The 22,532-nt window shown below is 35.5% G+C and overlaps 1 protein-coding gene across 3 annotated transcripts in view; it reads right to left on the bottom strand.

The window, feature by feature from the left end:
- Positions 1 to 210: 210 nt before the first annotated feature.
- Positions 211 to 22,532, bottom strand: part of EIF4E (eukaryotic translation initiation factor 4E) — a 38,371-nt gene continuing 16,049 nt past the window's right edge. For all 3 annotated transcript variants that reach the window (XM_070614212.1, XM_070614213.1, XM_008524431.2), the window contains 6 exons: positions 14,972 to 15,078; positions 7,936 to 8,031; positions 4,759 to 4,822; positions 3,933 to 4,046; positions 2,567 to 2,706; positions 211 to 1,297 (listed from right to left, as the gene is read on the bottom strand). In XM_070614212.1, coding sequence (XP_070470313.1) covers positions 1,183 to 1,297; positions 2,567 to 2,706; positions 3,933 to 4,046; positions 4,759 to 4,822; positions 7,936 to 8,031; positions 14,972 to 15,078 — 636 coding nt within the window. In that variant the 3' untranslated portion in view covers positions 211 to 1,182. The remainder of the gene's footprint in view (positions 1,298 to 2,566; positions 2,707 to 3,932; positions 4,047 to 4,758; positions 4,823 to 7,935; positions 8,032 to 14,971; positions 15,079 to 22,532) is intronic.

The following is a 22,532-nucleotide window of genomic DNA, read 5'->3' as shown; positions in this document are numbered from 1 at the left end:
ACAAAGATAGCCATATCAATTTAATTCCATATATATGATGCTACCTATTGAATTTATTAAAAATCGTAATAAACACAATAATCAAACTAGTGCTCCAAACTTATGCTGTTCACGTGGAAGACACTACAAGAGAACACAATAGAGACTGCCCTGCAAATAAGAGGTACAAATTCCTTCTATAGAAATGGAGAAATAAAAGGACAAATCTAGTTGTCTAAAAGACAATTCACTGTACACATTTTATTTACAGTTTTGTACACTGTCTTAATATGAATGGGACCGCTTTTCTACTTGAGCCATTTTTTAACCAAAGCAAAATAACCTAAGTAATACAAAGTGTTAAAATACAGCATAAAGATACAAAAACAGACATACTAATTCTAATTAGGAATGTAATTATGATGTTACATTTTTTATAATCCACAATTATGTTTAGGAAATCACACAAACATAGATCACTGATTTGAATGAAATGCATAAATTTGTAGCAAAGCGTTGTAGTTACAAAAAAACAAAAAAATTACCAAAGAATGCACAAAATTAATGTTTATTCCACCTTTGTGTCATATTCCTGGATCCTTCACCAATGTTACATGAGGAAAAAAACAAAAGCAAAACAAATGAAAAACTGAAATCAGAATCACTAATGTTATCAAGTAGGGAAACAAATAAATTAAAATCTAGCAGCCATCAGCAAGAGTACAGCAAAGACAATGCTGTAAAAAGAAACAAAGAAAATTGCCAGAAAACTCTATGCTCTTTCAAACCAGCAAAATATGCTCCTGCATACAATGGAACATAAACAGAATTTTTTTCCTGTAAGGTATAGAAATGCAAGTTCTTTTTTTAACATTGTGGATGGGTAAAATGTGTTTGTAATGGTAATTCTACTAAGCTATTACAGAGTGGGCCAGGAACACATTTATGGATTCTGGGGACAATGTGTACTGTAATTCTTTGATTGGGATAGTGTGGACACTCTAGCCAAAATTCAAAAAAAAAAAAAAAATGAACACAGAAGTACAAGACAAAGGCGAATGAGACTTCTCTTATATCTTAGCAACATTTAGATGGAAATCAAATTTAAATGCAGTCCACTCTGCTTTGAAGAGGCTTTGGTTCAGCTCCCAAATCTCGATTGCTTGACGCAGTCTCCTATGAGAATACTCAGAAGGTGTCTTCTTAAACAACAAACCTATTTTTAGTGGTGGAGCCGCTCTTAGTAGCTGTGTCTGCATGGGACTGATAACCAATCACTATCTTTGGAGGAAGTCCTAACCTTTCCTTGTATACCCTCCTAGAAGAAGAAAAAGAAGAAAAGTAGTCATTAATTTTTACTCACATACACACACACCAAATTCCGTACTATTATTCTTTAAATAAAAAAATATCTAGAGAGTGAAATAGAAAAAAATTGCATACCCCTTCCTTTTAGCAAAAGTTACTCTTCATTTTCACAACAATCTTGGTTAATCACTTAGCCAATATCTGAGAGTCTACTATGTATGAGGCACTGTAATAATTACTAATAAAGTGAGAATAAAGCAGGGACGGTCCCTGGGCTCAGTGTTTATAGTATCTGATTATTTACAAACAATCACAAATACCATGAGGTGGAGCTGTAACACATGCATAGTTAATTTACATAAAAATAACACGCAAATGTATATTTTAATTCTCTAATCCAAAATCCTAGTTATATTTTACATATAAATCACAATGCCGTATGTTACGGCACATTTACATTTATCATACCTACTACTGACAAGAGTGTACACTGAAAAATTAAACACTTAAGGGGCTGGCCCCATGGCCGAGTGGTTAAGTTCGCACGCTCCGCTGCAGGTGGCCCAGCGTTTCATTGGTTCGAATCCTGGGCGCCGACATGGCACTGCTCATCAAACCACACTGAGGCAGCGTCCCACATGCCACAACTAGAAGGACCCACAACAAACAATATACAACTATGTACCGGGGGGCTTTGGGGAGAAAAAGGAAAAAAATGAAATCTTTAAAAAGAAAATCCTAGCTAACACTGACCAATGCTGGGGGACGGGGTGGACAAAATAGGCAATTTTTGCAAAGAATAATTACAAAAAAAAGTTCAAAAACTCACAGGTGGGTATAAATACGAACAAAACCAACATAATGTCACCTAAATTTCAAAGAAAAATTTATGTACAGGGTACACACATGCACAAAATACACATAGACTATTTGCCAATACTCACTGAATTATGATGAGTATTATATATTAGCACTATGATTTTAAAGAAGGAAAAAAGACTTATATTCTCATTTGATAAAAGAATAAAATGCTATATGCCAAAATAGAGTGCTCTAGTGATTATATACTCCATTACTGGGAAGAAATTTTACAGGCATGAAAAAAATATGTACAAGGCACACTGAATACCGACAGAGCAGTCCAAGATTATAAAAGTGTTCCTGAAACAAAACAAGGAAAATAATGATCTACAAATCCCAGTATTTCTAAAGTTATAAATAATAGTACTTCTGCTGTTAGTTAACTCAATATTTTAAAAGTACTGCAAACAAAACTTACCCTATATGTGTAACAGCATCTCTGTTTTCACATTCAGTAGTCCATATTGCTATCTTATCACCTTTAGCTCTAACATTAACAACAGCTCCACATACATCATCACTGTAGTCATCAAAAGATTCTCCAATAAGGCACAGCAGCTTTAAAAGAAACCCAATCCCAAATTACATACAATAGATTATACACAACTTATTAAAGAGCAAATGTCTCTCATATATTTGTATACATACAAAACTGAAAAATAGTTTTTGAATCAAGGGTGACTTTTTGAATGTCTAAATTATATTTATGCATATAGTTCTTTGTCCTGACTTTTTAAAAAATTCATTTGTTTGTTTAATATCAAGAACATGACAGTTGTTTTAACTTTTTCAGCAAATTGGGCAATTGATGTCAGGGTACATAAAAAACATGAATTATTTTATTAATATTCATTTGGTCTGCTGCTACTTAACCTTGCCAAGCAAAGAAACACTTATGGAATAACTGAAATAGTTGTTCATGGTTAGATTAACTGCCTCTTGTTCTTGCTGTTTCTCATTAACACCCTCTAATGTTTTTTTTCAATTGAGTAAATATACATAAAAATGGTTAAAACGGTAAATTTTATATTGAGTGTAGAGTTCAGTGGCATTAAGTATATTCACAATGTTCATCTCCAGAACTTTTGTCATCTTGCAAAACTGAAATGGCTTTCTAATGTGCAATTCTAAAGTGGTATTCACTGATAATCTCTGCCTAAAGGAAAATTAAGTCTTTTCTCTTAAAAGAAAAAAAAAATTCATTCAAATGTTTATTAACTGCTTAATTTAATAAGTGCTAACTATAAACCAGACACTGTGCCAAGTGCTGGGGATACAAGAGACTGTGATCCCTGCTCCTAAAAGCTTGAAGTTTAGAAACTCTCACTATAGAAAACGCCTATTATCTCATATTTAATATATGTCTTAAGCCAAAAGTTCTAGGGTGCAACACAACATAAAAGCTGAATGATATCAAGTTACAATTTCATTGATCTAAAAAGCTTACGATGGAAAGCAATACTCTAAGAGGGTTGTAAAAACTTACATCATACAAAATGTGAAGTTCTATAATTTTGAAGTTAATGAAATGACCAGGATGAGCTTATTGTGGGAGGTGAGTCAACTGTCAATCACTTTATACTTGATTTGCAATGTAGTAGGGGGGTTTCACTACGCTAGTATGTAAAATACACAGGATTCACCTGATAGAGCAAAATTAATTGCTGGCCTAGATTTTCTAGAGTAGGCACCCTTATGTCCTCTTCAATTAAGTAACTGATGTAAAATGTAATATAAATTAAGTTGTAGTATTCCAAAACTACTTGATAATTTTAAAACCTTACTGTCTCTAGCCAAAAGCGATCCAGGTCACTTCGTCTCTGCTGTTTGTTCAATGTAATTAGCCATCGTCCTCCTCTTTTGTTTTTCTCATCTTCCCACATAGGCTCAATACCATCCTACAAGGTTAGAAGACAACAATATTAGATAATACTGTTACTTTAACTTAAGTGATCATCACCAGAAACAACAAGTGACAACCGTGTTAACTTTTTACTTTATTCTCCGTAAAACTGCTATTGATGTAGTGGGAAAAAAAAGCACACAAGATTTAAAGCCAAAGGCATGGGATTGCAGAATTAGGGTCCTGACTGAGGCACGTATTAGCTATCAAACCCTGGGTTTCATTTAATCTGGAGGTTCTTAAACATTCTGAGTAACAGACACCTTTGAGAAGCTACATACATATACCTAGACAATATATGCAAAAATTATGCAATTTCAGGGAGTTAATGAGTGCCCTACCCTCTACCATCTGACAAAACCCATTTATAAATATCTCAAGGATCCACTCACCCCAGGGTAAGAATTCCCGACAAACTCTGCACGTCTGTCTACTCAAATATATTAAGAAGAGATTGGATTGGATAATCAAAGCTCTCTTCAAAATCAATCACGCTGTGTGCCCACAGAGTGAAACTCTCATTTAATTTCAATTATTTATACTAAAATAGGGCAAAACATATTTATGCTAAAGCCTAGTAAAGCTACTTTTATTATTTTCCAAGCATCAGAGCATTAACTATTCCTAAGTTTGTGGCAAGATTTCTTAATGAATACCTGAATGGTCCAATCTTATAATAAACATATGAAATCACCAATTAAGCATACCTTAAAAAGTGAGTAGTCACAGCCAGGCATTAAATTACTAGACAACTGGATATGGTTGTACAGACTAGGTAAAAGAAAAGGACAATTATAATCACAGAATATATAATGCAGAGTCTAGGTGCTTACATATAAGTTTAGAGAATATGATAAAAATAAACAAGATAAAAGTTCATATTTACTTTTTTTTCTATGGAGCCAATTTCTGAAATGGACCAAACAGATCTTAATAATGGTCAGTTCAAAAATCAACATTTGCTGATTTTCAAGAAAAAATTTTTTTTTGCTTTTTCTCCCCAAACCTCCCCAGTACATAGTTGTATATTTCAGTTGTGAGTCCTAGTTGTGGCATGTGGGACGCCACCTCAACATGGCCTGATGAGCAGTGCCATGTCCGCACCCAGGATTCGAACCGGCAGAACCCCGGGCCGCCAAAGCAGAGTGCACGAACTTAACTACTCGGCCACGGGGGTGGCCCCAAGAAAATATTTTCAATGATTTTATTTTGACAAAAACATATTTTCATCTATTAGTTAACTCAATGCATACATATGTATATATAAGAAACTGAGAATAGAGGTATGAGGTAACGTTAAGCAGATGGAAGAATTATGAGGCTAATGAGCAGTTTTAGATACACAAAAAGATAATCCAAGAGAAAGCAAGACAAACTTCCTGACCATTAGGATTGCATGACTGTAATAAGCCAACATTATTATCCTTGAAGGTATCCAAGACCAGAACAGACCAACGGTTCCCAAATACCACAGAGTGCTACTAGTCAGTCAGTACAATGATCATTTGGGGAGATTTTAAGAAAAAAAAAAAAAAACAGTTCTAGGCCTACTCTTTGGGATTTTAATCCCTCAAATATAACGGAGGACCCTGGAATCCGTATTTCTAAGCTCCTTCCAAAGTATCAATGTAACAGAATAACATTTGGGACGACTCAGATACTCACTAGCCTAAAGGCGGTAGGATCATTTGATCTCCTGAAGCCTTTTACAGCAACATCGTTATAAAATTGGCAACAGAGTAAGAATGCTTTGCCTATCTCCAACATTAGATGCTGACATCATGATTTTAGCTATACGTCTACTGACTACGGATGATGCTTTGATCCTTAGCCAGATTCTCTTGGTGCTCTTTCAATCCAGTTGAGGAATACTTCAGGCACAGTTTTAAGAAAGAGTCTGGCATCTTTTGGATCACATTCCACAAGATAACACACAAACTGAATCTGGGTGAGACAGCCTAAGACTGAATAAAGCTTCCTGGCTGTGGAGTCACTTTACCTAATGGTCACTGTTCCTAAACTACATTATCACTGACAGCTTCCACCAGGCAACAAGAGAGGCCTGCAGACTAACAGTAACTATAGAATTAGCACCAACACTTTCATAAAATTCATAGTATGCAAGTGACCTTCTTCAATGGCATTTGAGGTAGAAAAGAGCAATGCCTCTTTTTGCTGTTTTCTTTCTCTTCTACAGTGCTCGAAGGTCTCTATTTCATAGTAAGTTTATAATAAGAATTTGTAATGATACCTTTAAACAGAATCCTAACAGTACAGAAAGACTGGATATATGCAGAAGGACTCAACCAGAATCCTAACAGTACAGACAGATTGGATAAATCCAACAGGACTCAATGGCTGTTTACCACTAAATTTGCCAGGAAAAAAAAAAAGAGAAATTAAGAAGTGACTTAGATATTTACAGAAAGCTGAAGGATGCCCTCACATCTCTAAATTATGGTATAAAATTCCACTACATAGTGAGACTGCTTACACAAAACTAGAAGGTGGGGCCATGTTCTAATCAGAGGTCCACTTAGAAACACAGTTATGTAAAGCGGGGAAAGCCCAACAAACTAGATAAATGCAAATCTGAATCAGTGAGGGAAATGGTTAAAGACTCTTACTCCTCCTTCTCCCGGGGAGACTAGAGACTTTCCATGTTTTAGAGGACTCTTACATAAATACAATTAGAGAAGAAAAACACTTGATGTTCTGATAAAGGGCAAAACAGATTAAGCCTAATTTAACTAGACTTATGAATTGCTGGGGGCTTAAATGTAGTTTTATTACTTAAAAAAACAAAAGCTTTCAATAAAAAGAGACCACTCAAAGTTTTCTCTGATTATTCTAGGTTTTGTTTTTTTCCAGTGAGTCAAATGCATACTAAATGCCTATAAAGGGCAAAGCACTGGAAATAATACAAAAGAATAATGTTTCTGCCCTGGAGGAAGCATACATGTATGAATTTTCTGATCACAAACATCTTTTGTGTGTGCAGAATACACTCAGGGGGTTACATTAAAACATAAAAGCATCACTGATTCAGCATAAATATGATCCAAAAGAATACCTGATGTACAAATTACAATATTTAGATAACTGCTAGGTAATTTACAGCTCTTAAAAATGTTTTTAAGAAGTTATCTTTCAAGTTCTCAAATAGTTTCTCCCTATACATTTTTCAAGTAAATGACATACTAAATCAACTTGTTTTCAGAGAATCAATATTCTAAAAATTCTTGATAAAAACTTTACAATTTTAAATTTTATTTTGACATCAAGCAAAGGTTTATGATCCCCAAATCTTAACTTTTTGCTAAATCTGAAACAAAATCTCAAAGATATTTCAATTATTCTTCTTGAAGTTGATCACAAAGTATAATGAAATTAAAAATATCATCACAGATACTGTCATTCTTGGACAAACCCTGAATTTTCAGAATTTCAGCTTTTGAAATAAGAGTCCCTATAACAGGAAATCCCAGAGGTTATAATGAAAAGAATCTGCAGAAATAGGGGCCTAACAAGTTGCTCTGGAATACTGAAGTCTGGGGCAAATATATCTAGGCAACCAGGAAGGGGACAAGTTCCAACAAGGTGTCAGAAGTTCTAGGGGCAGTAAAGGATTCTCATGAGAAAGATATCTCAGGACAAGGAATAGAGAAAATGCAGGGCTAAAAGATGACAAGACTGAAGCTTTCTAAACCTGATAACGAATACTCACCAATTCAAACAGCTGTGAGGAGATGGACAAACAAAAGGTAGTTCCATAGATGAATATTTATTAACTGTTCACTTTCCCCTTCCTTTTGTGAATGCGACTTAAAATGAAAAATTACACAACTAATAACAGAAACATCCTAAAACGAATGATTACTTACGCCCAAAAGTCTTCAACAGTATCAAACTTAGAGATCAGCCGAAGGTTTGCTTGCCAAGTTTTGCTTTTATCATTTTTGAAAAACCAGAGTGCCCATCTAAAAATAAAAAGCCAGTGTCAAAAATACAGCAGTTTTACATTCGTGTTCATAGCAGCATCATTCACAACAGCCAAAAAGGGGAAGCAACCCAAACGTCCGCTGAAAGACGAATGGATAAACAAAATGTGGTAAAAACATACAAGGGAATATTAATCAGCCTTAAAAAGGAAGGAAATTCTGACGCTTGCTGCAACATGGATGAATCGTAAGGACATTATGCTAAGTGAAATAAGCCAAAAAAGACAAATACTGTATGATTCCATTCTATGAGATACCTGATCAAATTCACAGAGACAGAAAGCATAACAGTGGTTACCAGGGGCTAGAGGGAAGGGGAATGGTATAGAATGGGATGGGTACAGAAGGGGAATGGGATGGGCTGTTTGATGGGTACAGTTTTAGTTTTACAAGATGCAGAGAGTTCTGCTGGAGACTGGCTCCACAATGGGATGTACTTATACTGAACACTACAAACTGTACACTTAAAAAATGGTTAAGACGGTAAACTTTATGTTATGTGTATTTTACCACAATTAAAAATAATTTTAAAATGGTAGCTGTTACTACAGCAGCAAATAACGAGTACTTTTCCTTCTTTCTTAAAGTACGTATTTTGTGTCTACTACATAATAGATTCTCCACTATACCTAGAGATTCACTGAGGCTCATCCCTCAAGGAAGTTCACAGAGACGTAGTATACAGACTATTACAGTGTGCTAAACGGAGAGAGATAATCAAGCTTTTACTTAAGAAAACAGAGCAGGAGCACTTAACCAGAAAGGAAAGTGGGGAATAGGAAAGCTGACTTTTCAAAGAAAGAAAAAGGTATTAGCCGAGAGGGAGAAATGGGAATGCTAGAAAGGAAGGAAACTATTAAATGTGATTCTCTATTTACTCAAACACATAAATGAGGAAACAACAAAAGAATTCATTGAGTAACGACACCACATATGTTTTAAAATAATGTATACCAGTTTCTATATATCTGTATACATCTCCGTTAAAAAAGTTTTACTCTAATATCTTGAAGATAAACCCATGTCACATCAAAGTTACACTTAAATGTTATCAGCCCAAGATGATTCATCTTTAGTAGAATCATATTCTCTAAAATACTACTCCAAAAGGTAACTCAAAGGGAAATTTCATTTGCTCATTGATAAAAATGTTATCTGAAGACAGGTTTCCAAATGACATATATTTCCTAACTCTATGATTAATACTTGATAATCTCAGACATAATAGTGAGATGCATTTCAATATCTACTTCGTAATTTGTATTTACCAACCCACCAGCCAAAAAAAAAAAAAGCAAAGGCAGAAAACTATTAAACACACACAAAGTCAAGTACTGTACTGTGGATTTCTAAAATTAACTCACTCCTTTGAAAAATTAAAAATAGAACCACCATATGATCCAACAATTCCACTTCTGGGTGTTTATCTGAAGAAAATGAAAATGCTAACTCTAAAAGATATATGCACCCTCATGTTCATTGCAGGAGTATTTACAATAGCCAAGACAGGGAAACAACCTAAGTGTCCATCAAGAGATGAATGAATAAAGAAAATGCACAGACACACACACACACACACACACACACACACACACACACACACAGGAATATTATTCAGCCATAAAAAAGAAATCTTGCCATTTTTGCCATTTGCCACAACATGTATGACCTTGAGGGCATTAATGCTAAGTGAAATAAGTCAGACAGAGAAACACAAATACTGTACAATCTTACTTATATGTAGATTCTTAGAAAAACAAGCTCAGAGAACAAACTGGTGGTTGCCAGAGGTGGAGGGGTGGGGTGGGGGTATGTGCTTGAAATGCATGAAGGGGATCAAAAGGTACAAACCTCCAAACTTGCAGTTATAAAATAAATAAATAAAGTAAAACATGGTGACTACAGTTAATAATACTATATCGCACATTTGAAAGGTGCTAAGAGAGTAGATCTTAAAAGTTCTCACCATAAGAAAAAACATTTGTAACTATGTATGACGACAGATGTTAACTAAACTTATTGTGGTGATCATTTTGCAATATATACAATATCAAATCATTATGTTATATACCTGAAACTAACATAATGTTATATGTCAATTATACCTCAATTAAAAATAATAATAAAATGAATTAGGCTTGTTTTTTTAACTGCATTCAGCCATTAATTATATAAAGATTTATCCTAAGAAAAAAGTTGGAAGTCTAGGCAAAAATGTTTGTACAAGAATGTTCCTAATTTTGCAAAATTTGGAAACATCTTAAGCACCTACTGACAACAGATTATTTAAATCACAGTTCTCAAAGTGTCGTGTGCAGAACCTAGAGAACCCTAAGAACCTTTGAGGAGCTCTGATGAGTAAAAACTATTTTCATAATATGTTTGTAAGAAATTTCAAAATAATTTCATAAGAAATTATTTTACTTTTCACTATATAGACATTTGCATGAATGGTGCAAAAGCAACAGTGGGTAAATGTGCTGGTGCCATAGCAAGAATCATATAATTGCCCCAAACTGCACTAGTAGTCAATGTATCCTTTATTATCACCAACTCTCACAGTAACAACAGTATCAGTTTCAGTTAAGAATGCAATTGATAAGGCAGTAAAAATTACTGGTTTCATTAAGTTTCAATCTGTGTACGTGTCTTTTTCATATTCTGCAAAAACAACACTTCTGTATACCAAAATACATTTAGGCAATTGAATTTTGAGGTGAACTAGCCACATTTTTCTTGGAACATCAGTTTTACTTGAAAGAATAGCTGGTAAACCATGGTTATTTCTTGAAAAATGAACAGTTAGCCTATTGCTTAAAATTTGAGCTTTCGGGAGAAAATCGGAATTTTGGAAAGCCTGCATGTGCCACTATGAGCTTGACAACTCAGTAAATTAAAGACATTTCTGATGAGTTTAGTAGTGATGTTAATGAATGATATTGTTTTGATACTGTATAAGGAAAAGTGCCAATATTTGGAAGATCTGTATAACCCAGTGAACTAATATTTTCCAAATGACCAGTAGTGTTATAAAATCATGCATGGGTAAAAGATCCATTTCAAATGCAAGAAAGAGACATGGATTTTAATGTAACAGGTTAGGAAAAGTTCTTGGTTACGGTTTCAGATTCCACACTGCAACTAACCTATAAGAAACCTAGTATCAAAGGAGAATACCTGGGGCCCGGCCCGGTGGCTAAGTGGTTAAATTGGCACACTCCAGCTTCGGCGGCCCAGGGTTTCACAGGTTTGGACCCTGGGCGCAGACATGGCACTGCTCATCAGGCCATGCTGAGGTGGCATCCCACATGCCACAACTAGAAGGACTCACAACTAGAATACAGAACTAAGTAGTGGGGGTGGAGGGGTGCTTTGGAGAGAAGAAGAAAAAAAAGACTGGTAACAGATGTTATCTCAGCTGCCAATCTTTAAAAAAAAAAGTAAAGAAACAAAGGAGAATACCTATAATTATTTTAAAAAGCTATTAACAATTCTCCTCCCCTGGTGCTGGCCACGTGTCCAAGTGGTTAAGTCCGCACGCTCTGCTATAGCAGCCCAGGGTTTCGCTGCTTCGGATCCTGGGCGCGGACATGGCACTGCTCATCAGGCCATGTTGAGACGGCGTCCCACGTGCCACAACTAGAAGCACCTACAACTAAAAATATATGTATATACACAACTATGTGCTGGGGGGATTTGGGGAGAAAAAGCAGAAAGAAAAAAAAAAAGAAAAAACAAGACTGGCAACAGTTGTTAGCTCAGGTGCCAATCTTTAAAAAAAAAAAAACAAACAATTCTCCCTTTACCAACCATGTGCCTGTCTGAGGTCCTATCTTCTTATACTGTCTCTGAAACAACTTATCTCCACAGACGGAATGCAGAAGCATCTATGAAAATTCAGCTGACTTCTATTAAGACAAGCACTTAAAGAGATTTACAAAAATGCAAAAATGTTATTCTTCCCACTATATATTTTTTATGTTGAATAATGTTTTTTTCATTAAAAATATGTATTAACATGCAATGGATTTTTTAAATGTAAATATAATCTTACATTCTCTCAGGTTTACTTTCTAAGTTCTAATATAGTAAATGGAAATAGATAAAAATCTACATAACCAAAGCTCTGTGGGAGTCCTCAATAATTTTTAAGAGTGTAAAGGGATCATGAGAACAAAAGTTTGAGAACTGCTGATTTAAACAAAATATAATACATCCATACAAGAGGCAACTGTGCAGCTATTAAATAGGATAATTGCATAAAGTCTTCCAAAGACTTACATGAAATCCAGAAGCCGTGGCGGAAAGGTGATATTCAACTACGTGAAAATCAAAAACCATATAATCCCACACACAGTTAAAAGACAAATGATTTGGATAACTCATTTTCTCCCTAAGCCCCCTCTTGGATGGGTTAGCATCCCTAATATACAATGCTTGGAAATTAACTTAAAAAGATAGCCCAAAAGAAAAAACAGACAAAAGAGCTGAACAGACTGTCCACAGATAAAAACACAAATCACCAATACAATATGAAATTGTTTTGAAACTTCAATACAAGAAATGCAAATTTAAAATGACAAGACATTGTTTCACAAATCAGAATAGACCCAATCCAACTGGAAATAATTAAAAAGATTGATGTTAAGGTAAGGATGTAGAAACCAGGAACTCTCAAACGGTTAAAAGTCTAAGATGATAAAGGAGGATAATTTGAGAGTATCTACAACGTTGTTAAAGGGTAGTCTTTACCCTAGGAAATTTGAAATTTTACCCTATAAATATATTCACACAGTAGACAAAAACAAATAAGGATGCATACACTACAACACTGTTTGTAAACAGAAAAAGAAATCTATATACCCATTAATGTAAGCCTAATAAAACAACTATGTAAAATACTATATATAAAGTGACTATATATTCATTTAATATAAGGCAGTAGTTTAAAATGAGAAAAAATCTGCACATACAAACAAAAAAAGTCAATACTATGGCCACCTGTATAAAACAAAAGTGTATATATACGCACATGGCAGTTTTGGAAGAATACAAACCAAATTTAACACTGACTACTCCAGGGAGCAGAGAAAACTAAAATGGGCAGGAAGGCAGAGAACTTCTACTTTTATAGACTTGTGCCCTGCTGCTTTCATCTTTCCTATAATTATTACAGATTCTTTTTAAAGAAAGCATAGCAAATTCTGCAATATTTACGAAAAGTAAAAATAAGGAAACTATCAAAATTTGAACCATAAAGCATCTTACAATATTTTCCAAGTGATATTTATTATTTTACACAGGAAGTAGAATTTATAGAGAAACTGACATCCTCAGAGACTCCCTTATAGGATTTAATCAGTCTGTTGACTGATGCGGACACTTTTCAGGAATCTCTCAGACTTCATTCAAGCTGTGAGGGACATATGCTTTGATCACCTCTCCCCAAAATAACAGCAACACTAAGAACTGTAGTTCACAGACAGCTAGAAGGCATACAGAGTTAGTTAGCTTTTATAAGATACCACCGAAAAGATGAAAAAATACTTTCAGGGTTTTGGTGCCACTGTTTGTTAAGCTGAACTATATGAAGTTACTATTATCAATGATTCAACTTAATACCTTTGGTACAATGCTTTTCGGAGGAAGGATTTTATCCTTTATGGACTATTTAGCTTTTGATATCTCACTCACTAGCAGACGATCCCCATTGTCTAGAGAACCGATTTGTTCCTCACCGGAGATATGCTGAATCACAGGTCTGCTATCAAAAAACTAAACATGTTTGGACTATTGTTTCAGTTGGTCTACAGTGATAATGCAGAAATGATAAAAAAAATATTCAGGCCATAAAAGGAAAAGACTATTTTTTAAATAAATGAAACTAAATTACAGACAGGCTTGTGGGATCTTTAAAGTACGTAGAGTAAAAGGTCTGGGGGTGGGGGGACAATGAAAACAACTGAAATACTTAAATATCTTCCGAAGTTAATTCCAATTTACTTTCTTCCAGATTCTTACAATGTTACTGAGTTGCCATTCTCTTCCCACCATCAGCTCTCAGACAATTTATGTTAATTTTCATTACATAAAACAGAAAGACAAGTAAAAACACAAACACACTGGGAAGGGGTAGGGTAAAGCTGGGGAAAAGCATATAATGAACTACTACTCAACTACTATACTCTTAACTAGGAAAACTTAACTCATCTTAACCTCTCCTCTTTTCCTCTCCTAACTTGTCTTAAATGCAAACCAACCAACCTCTAGACTCCGCATCCCCAGCTCTCCTTTCTCCTTCATAGCCCAACTTCAAGTTGCCTATTCTTGCTCTATACATTTGCATACTTTCTATTCACTCTTCAAACTACTTGATCTTTTTCCATCACCTGCACTCTATTAAACTTTCTCCTACGTGAGCAAGGACGTTATTGTTCAACCAAATGGTCATTTTAAGACTTTTTATTGCTCAACTGAATGGATATTTGACCCTTTAGTGACACATACACTGTTGACCTCCTGTCCTTAAACAAACCATCTTCTGGGTTTCCATCACCACCACCCTGTCCCTATGCCTTTCACAGGCATTCTTCCTCAAAAAAGTCCCCTAGATACTGGTATCCCAAGCCTCTGTCCTGAGTCAAGTTCAGTTCTTAAGAACTCATTTGCTACTGTGATTTCAATTACCACTAATTACCAATTACTTATTAATTTCAAAACAATCTCTCAACCAGCTCTCCTTTCTGAGCTCAAGAGTCACACATAAAACTTCTTGCCAGACACAGTCATCCAAATAAAAATGGAATCCTCAACCTAATCTATCTAAAAATAATTTCATCTAACCTTTTCCTGGAAACCTGCCCTATTCACCATTTACCCTGTTGCCTAAGTCAGAAAACCCACATGACAGAAAGCTTACCTGTTTTGTAAAGGATGTTTAATATAGTGTTCTGGGTTAGCAACCTCCTGATTAGATTCTGTTTTCTCTTCTTCTGTAGGTGGGGGATTAGGAGTAGGGGTGGTTTCCTAGTGGAAAACAATAAAACATTATTTAAAATTTCTTACGTCTATGACAGCAATACTCTAAACAGACAAACTAATATTGCTCATATTATCTTTTTAAGGAAAAGGAATTATAGCAGAAGCATTTCATAAAATAGACCACAGACCAACCTCCAAGAGAAGCACCAACTCTTCATTAAGAGCAAAGGGTTTCTTTAACAACTCAAAGAGATTTATACACCCCTATGTTCATGGCAGCATTATTCACAATAGCCAATACATGGAAGCAACCCAACAGCCCATCAACGGATGAAGGGATAAAGAAGATGTGGTATATATACATACAACGGAATACTACTCAGCCATTAAAAAAAAATTGTCCCATTTGCAACAACATGGATCAACCTTGATGGTATTATGCTAAGTGAAATAAGTCAGACAAAGACAAATACCATATGATTTCACTCATATGTGGAAGATAAAAAAACAAACACATAGATATGAGAACAGATTAGTGGTTACCAGAGGAAAAGAGGGTGGGAGAGGGCAAAAGGGGTAAAGGGGCACATGTGTATGGTGACACATAAAAACTGGACTATTAGTGGTGAATACAATGCAATCTACAAAGAAAGTGAAAATATAATAACATACCCCTGAAATTTACACAGTATTAAAAGCCAATATGACCTCGATAAAATAAAATAAACCAAAAAAACTAATATATTGTAATAGATTGACTGTAGAAGCAGATGTGGAAATCCAACTGTTTTCTATTAAGTAGATATTAAAGAAATTTGTAAAAGTGTAAGAAAAAAGAGGGAACAAAGTGTCTCTCAAATTTAAAAATATAACAATAACATAAATACTTATCTTTCACTTACACATTTTACATTTTACTATCAGAAATCTCGTAGAGACCATATAACAAAGTTGGGAAAATCAGCTTTCTTAACATACTATCATACTAAAATACTGTGTATGGTATTGGGGTGGGGGTAGAGGAGAGTACAACTAAAGATTGAAGAGTGTAAAAACTATAGTACGAAGATTAAAAAAAAGCTTTAGGGGCCGGCCCCGTGGCCGAGTGGTTAAGTTCGCACACTCTGCTTCGGCGGCCCAGGGTTTCACTAGTTCAGATCCTGGGCGCGGACATGGTACCACTCATCAGGCCATGCTGAGGTGGCGTCCCACATGCCACAACTAGTAAGACCCACAACTAAAAACACACAACTATGTACCAGGGGGCTTTGGAGAGAAAAAGGAAAAATAAAATCTTAAGAAAAAAGAAAGCTTTATAAAGTGATCAAGCCAATATTACACAGGTCTTTGTCTTCATGTCATACTGTTATTACATATAGTAACTAAAAGTTCAGCAACTTCTGTCATTTTCAAATGGCCCTAAGCAAAAAAGCTGGATATTGGCTTGAACTTAAAATCTTCTTCTAGGTTGACATAATACTGTCATCTAAAAATGTCAGAAAAAAAGGGAGCCTGGGAATAATAGGTGTTCTCCACATTACTCCATGTAGCTCTTCACCCTATTATAAATTGGATCAACAAAACAGATAGCCAAGGAAAGACACCAAAAGCTGAAACAAAAGCTGATACCAAAAAGAGGGCACTGCAACGAGAGTGTGGGTATCAGATTTAAATTGAACCTTATGTACACCAGAGATGTATGACATAAAAGATCTCAGAGCAGATAACTGCTAAATGCTCATTTTACAAAATACATTTTTCTTATCAACATGACATGCCCAGGAATTACCTTCTATTAGCCTATACAGTCACTTACAGCACAGGCTATGTCTTGATTTTGCTCATAATTGTAATGCCAACAACCACAGTGGTACGTCCAAAAGGAACTTATTGGCTTGATTACGTAATTGAAAAAGTTTAAACGTTTATAGAGTAGTTAAGACCTAAAACTTACATCTAGTAATCAGTCAATGCCTTAAAATCACCAATCATTTTTATCTGCATTTTCCCATCACAGTAAATTTAAGTCTTCAAGAGATGATAATTACCAAATACCATTCCTTATCCCACTAGTTTAAAATTAATGACAGTCTCCAGACACAGGCGGTCTCACTGGGTAGACAAAACGGAATAGTTAGGGACTGCCAAGGCAGGTGGGCTTTGGGGGACAGGGTAACACAGAAAAGTGAGTTGCAGAGGAGTGAGACTCAAAAATCTGGGTAAAAGTCCCTCACAGGTCCTTGCCTGACTCCTAAACTGAGGTGTTCAGAGTGGCAACTCTGGGTGGCCTAGCAGAGAACAGCTGAGCCAAGACTTCTGAGTATGAACACCATTAGGAAGAGTAAGTTCAGATCCAGCCAGAATGGGTGGGCAAAAATCCTCAACTTTCAGTTGAAATTCTAGAAAGGCCTTACCCTGGGAATTAAGTGAAATACATCTGCCTAACAAATCCTAAAACTAGTCCTTGACAGAATCAAGGTATCTACCCACAAATTAACTGCCTCCAAGAACCAAACTCTACACTCTACAGAGGAAGGTAACATAATCCTGAGCCTCAATGAATATTATCTACAATACACAGCAAACCACCAAACATTACCAGACATGCAAAGAATTTTTTTAAAGTGACTAATAATCAAGAGATTAAACTGTCCATAGAAAGATACCCAGACAAGATCCAGATAATGAAGTTAGCAGACAAAGACTTAATAACTATGATTACTAGAAAAAATAGAAAAAAAGATGGGGGAAAGGAATAAAAAATGGGAGAATTTGAAAAGGAAAATGAAATCTATTTTTAAAAAAAATCAAATAGATATGCTGAAACTGCTAACTACAAAGCCTTGAAATCAAGAGCTCACTGAATGTGTAACAGATTGACCTGAGCAGAACGACTGGTGAACCCAAAGACAAGTCAATACAAAATATTCAAACCAACAGAGAGAGGGAAAAAGAGATGGTAAGAAACATGTGGAAGATGGGTAAAACGTTTAAGGACAAGATGAGAATGGGACAAAAGCAATACAGAAAGAAATAATGACTAAAATTTACCAAATCTCATCAGAAACTCAAGTCCCAGATTCAAAAAGCTCAGGAATTCCAAAAAGTAAAGACAACACTACACCTGAGCACATCAGACTCAAACTACTGAAGACTAAAGATGAAGAGGCAATATTAGCTAAGGTCCATCTATGTTATCAGAACTGGCAAGATTTCATCTTTTCATGACTGAGGAGTATTCTATTGTATAGTATTCCACCATATACATATATTATAGAGAGAGTAGAGTGTGAGTGTGAGTGTGAGTGTAAGTGTGTGTGTGTGTGTGTGTATACCACCTCTTCTCTATCAATCTGTCAATGGGCACTTAAGTTGCTTCTATGTCCTGGCTATTGTAAATAATGCTGGCTGCAATGAGCACAGGGGTCTAAACAGACGTTTTCTCCTATATAGATGGCTAATCAAGCCCTCTTAAGAAAGCAAAATTGTTTTAACAGCCAACTGTTCCCAACATAGAATATAAAATACTCAAATACTCTATGAAAATACTCATTCACATGGTACAGACCAAATCTAGTAAGACTTAGATATTACTTCATAGTGGAAATTACTTACAAAAAAACATTAATATTAAAAATCATAATACGGGGCTGACCCAGTGGCATAGTGTTTGAGTTCGTCTGCTCTGCTTTGGCGGCCCTGGATTCGTGGGTTCAGATCCTGGGTGTGCACCTACGAATTGCTCATTAAGGCATGCTGTGGTGGCGTCCACATGCAAAGTAGAGGAAGACCAGCCCAGGTATCAGCTCAAGGACAATCTTCCTCAAGCAAAAAAAAGAGGAGGATTGGCAATAGTTAGCTCAGGGCTAATCTCGCTCACAAAAAAAAAAGGGAAAGGGGAAAAACAACCATAATAAAAGCACATATTTTCTCAGTAAAAATTTTCTCATTTAGGTCATATTTCACTATGACATCTACTTATCTCAACAATCCATTATTTTTTTTAATTTTCTCGCCTTTTTAAAATTTAATTTAATTGTATTTATTTTTTTGAGGAAGATTAGCCCTGAGCTAACATCTGCTGCCAATCCTCCTCTTTTTTTTGCTGAGGAAGACTGGCCCTGAGCTAACATCCGTGCCCATCTTCCTCTGTTTTATGTGGGACGCCTACCACAGCGTGGCTTGCCAAGTGGTGCCACGTTTGCACCAGGGATCCAAACTAGTGAACCCCAGGCTGCCAAAGCGGAACGTGCGCACTTAACTGCTGCACCACCAGGCCGGCCCCAACAATACATTCTTAATCAACAGAAATTTAAACTGAAAGCTTACTATCAACCATTCAACCTGTAAGCTTCTTGATTTTGCAATTATGTTGTAAATTATTGCAAAAGAAAAAAAACCTGTTGAGACGTCTCATTATAAAATCATTTCCTGTTAATTTTTCAACTAATTGTTTTATTTGTTATAAAACCTCTTAACAGTGATTCAAATAATCCAGACACTTTTTTCTTTCTTATCTTCAACTTAGATCAAACAAAACAAAAAATAATTATCTATATAGGATGCTATTTAAAACATTCAGGCTAATTCCACGGGGGTGGTCCATTCTATGGGGAAGTCCAATTACTACACCTTTTGAATCTATGGTAACATATACAATGAGAAATGATGTCCAGAATGATGGCCAAGCTGTACTAAATTCTTTGATCAAACAATGATTTATAATTATGGGCATATGTCAGATCAGAACAAAAAATATATTTTATTTTCAAAAGAATCACATTAAAAATGCCTTCAGATCTCTCAGTTAAGCATAAACCTCAGTTAACTAAAACAAATCTCCAAATTACTCATTATTTGTCTTAATTTGAGAAGTCCTTTTAATACAAACTGAATTTAAGGATAAAGTATTTGAAATTACATCTCAATATTCTTTGCAAAGCTACTAACTACTGAGGTATCTGAGACTTAGGATCACCATGAATAGATACAGGAAGATTGTGATACTTATAGCACCAACTTCACAATTCTCCCTGAAAACCCCATCACAGATGTTCTCATGGATGTTTAAAAATTAATTCCATCAGATAGTTTTTAATTATATAAGACCATCAAAGAAGCAAGTAAATGAAATAAGTTTATCCTATGATCTGTATGGGAAGTAAAAATATTATTTTCCAAAACTGTCATTTTTATGGTTGCTTCCTACAGAGCAAATAGTAAAATAGTTTTAAATTTACATTCACTTTAAAAACAAAATTCTTTACTGCAAAGTCCCACACATCCCTCTACCTACTCTCAGCTTGGTGGTCTCCCCCAGAAGTAAATTTCATTGGAAATTGCATCTTAAATATCCATGTTTTCCACTACGTCTAAGTCTAAAAATTATCCAGACAAAAATTATCCAGGAAAGGCTAATTTAAGATTATGGCTAATCTCAAAGTAATCAAATACATTTTTAAAAATTATTTTATTGAGGTCATATCAGCTTTTTAACACTGTAAAAATTTCAGGTGTGCATTACTATTATTATTTTTGCTGAGGAAGATTCACCTGAGCTAACACTTGTAGCCAATCTTCCTCTTTTTGTATGTGAACTGCTGCCACCATAGCATGCCCGTTAACAGATGAGCAGTGTAGGTCTGCACCCAGGAACCAAACCTGGGCTACTGAACTGGAGTGCACCAAACTTAACAGCTAGGCCACTGGGGGTGGCCCTCAGGTGTTACTACGTATCGGTTTCCATGTTCACCATCAACAGTGTAGTTTTTATCCATCACCATACATAAGTGCCTCTTTACCCCTTTCACCCTACCCCCATACCCTTCCCTTCTGGTAACCACTAATGTGCTCTCCCTATCCAAGTGTTTGTTCATCTTCCCCATCAGTGAAATCATACGATATTTGTCTTTCTCTGTCTGACTTATTTTGTTTAGCATAATACCCTCAAGGTCCATCCATGCTGTTGCAAATTGCATGATTTTGTCTTTTTTATGGCTGAGTAGTTTTCCATTCTATATATACACATCTTCTTCATCCCTTCATCCACTGATGGGCACTTGGGTTGTTTGTCTTGCTATTGTGAATAATGCTGCGATGAACATAGGGGTGTATAAATCTCTCTGAATTGTTAATTTCAAGTTCTTTGGATAAATACCCTGAAGTGGAATAGCTGGATCATATGGTAGTTCTATTTTTAATTTTTTGAGAAATCTCCATACTGTTTTTCATAGTGGCTGCACCAGTTTGCATTCCCACCAGCAGAGGTACGAGGGTTCCCTTTTCTCCACATCCTCCTCAACATTTCTTATTTCTTGTCTTGATAACTACAGCCATTCTGACAAGTGTAAGGTGATATCTCATTGCAGTTTTGATTTGCATTTCCCTAATAATTGGTGACGTTGAACATGCCTGTCCATCATCTGTACATCTTCTTTGGAAAAATGTCTGTTCATGTCCTCTGCCCATTTTTTGATCAGGTTATTTGCTGCTTCTGTTGTTGAGTTGTGAGTTCTTTATATATTTTGGAGGTTAACCCCTTGCCAGATACATGATTTGCAAATATTTTCTCCCAGTTGGTGGGTTGTTTTTTCATTTTGTTCATGGTTTCCTTTGCCTTGCAGAAGGCTTTTAGTCTGATGGAATCCCATTTTTCTATTGTTTCTTTTGTTTCCCTTGCCTGAGAAGACAAAGTATTTGAAAGATCCTTCTAAGACTGATGTCAAAGAGTGTACTGCTTATGTTTTCTTCTAGGAGTTTTAAGGTTTCAGGTCTGACATTCAATTACCATATTTTTGTGTATGGTATAAGATAATGGTCTACTTTCATTCTTTTGTACTTGGTTGTCCCATTTTCCCAACACTATTTATTAAAAAGACTTTCCTTTCTCCATTAGATGTTCTTGGCTCCTTTGTTGAACATTAGCTGTCCATAGATGTGTGGTTTTATTTCTGGGTTTTCAATTCTGTTCCATTGATCTGTGTCTGTTTTTTCTGCCAGTGCCATGCTGTTTTGATTACTATAGGTTTGTAGTATATTTCAAAATCAGGGAGTGTGATACCTCCAGCTTTGTTCTTTTTTCTCAGGATTGCTTTGGCTATTTGGGGTCTTTTGTTGTTTCATATAAGTTTTAGGATTCTTTGTTCTATTTCTACAAAGGATGTCATTGGGATTCTGACTGGAATTGCACTAACTCTGTAGACTGCTTTAGGTAATAAGGACATATTAACTATGCTTATTCTTTCAATTCCCAAGCATGGAATATCTTTCCACTTCTTTATGTCTTCTTCAATTTCTCAAACTAATTAGATACATTTAACCTAAAAGACAATCTGCACTTGAAAAGCCATGTATAATACACTTCAGGTGGGAAGAATGGAGAGTGCGAAGCCATGAGATGACGCAGTTTATTTAGAAGATGGTAAGGAACCAGTGAGACTGAAAGAGGGTTCAGAAACCAAAGACAGACCTAGAACGGTAGGCAGGAATGAGATTGTGCA

The sequence above is a fragment of the Equus przewalskii genome, chromosome 3 (assembly GCF_037783145.1).
Source record: "Equus przewalskii isolate Varuska chromosome 3, EquPr2, whole genome shotgun sequence".
NCBI classification, from domain to species: Eukaryota; Metazoa; Chordata; class Mammalia; order Perissodactyla; family Equidae; genus Equus; species Equus przewalskii.
This window is presented reverse-complemented; position numbering and strand designations above follow the sequence as displayed.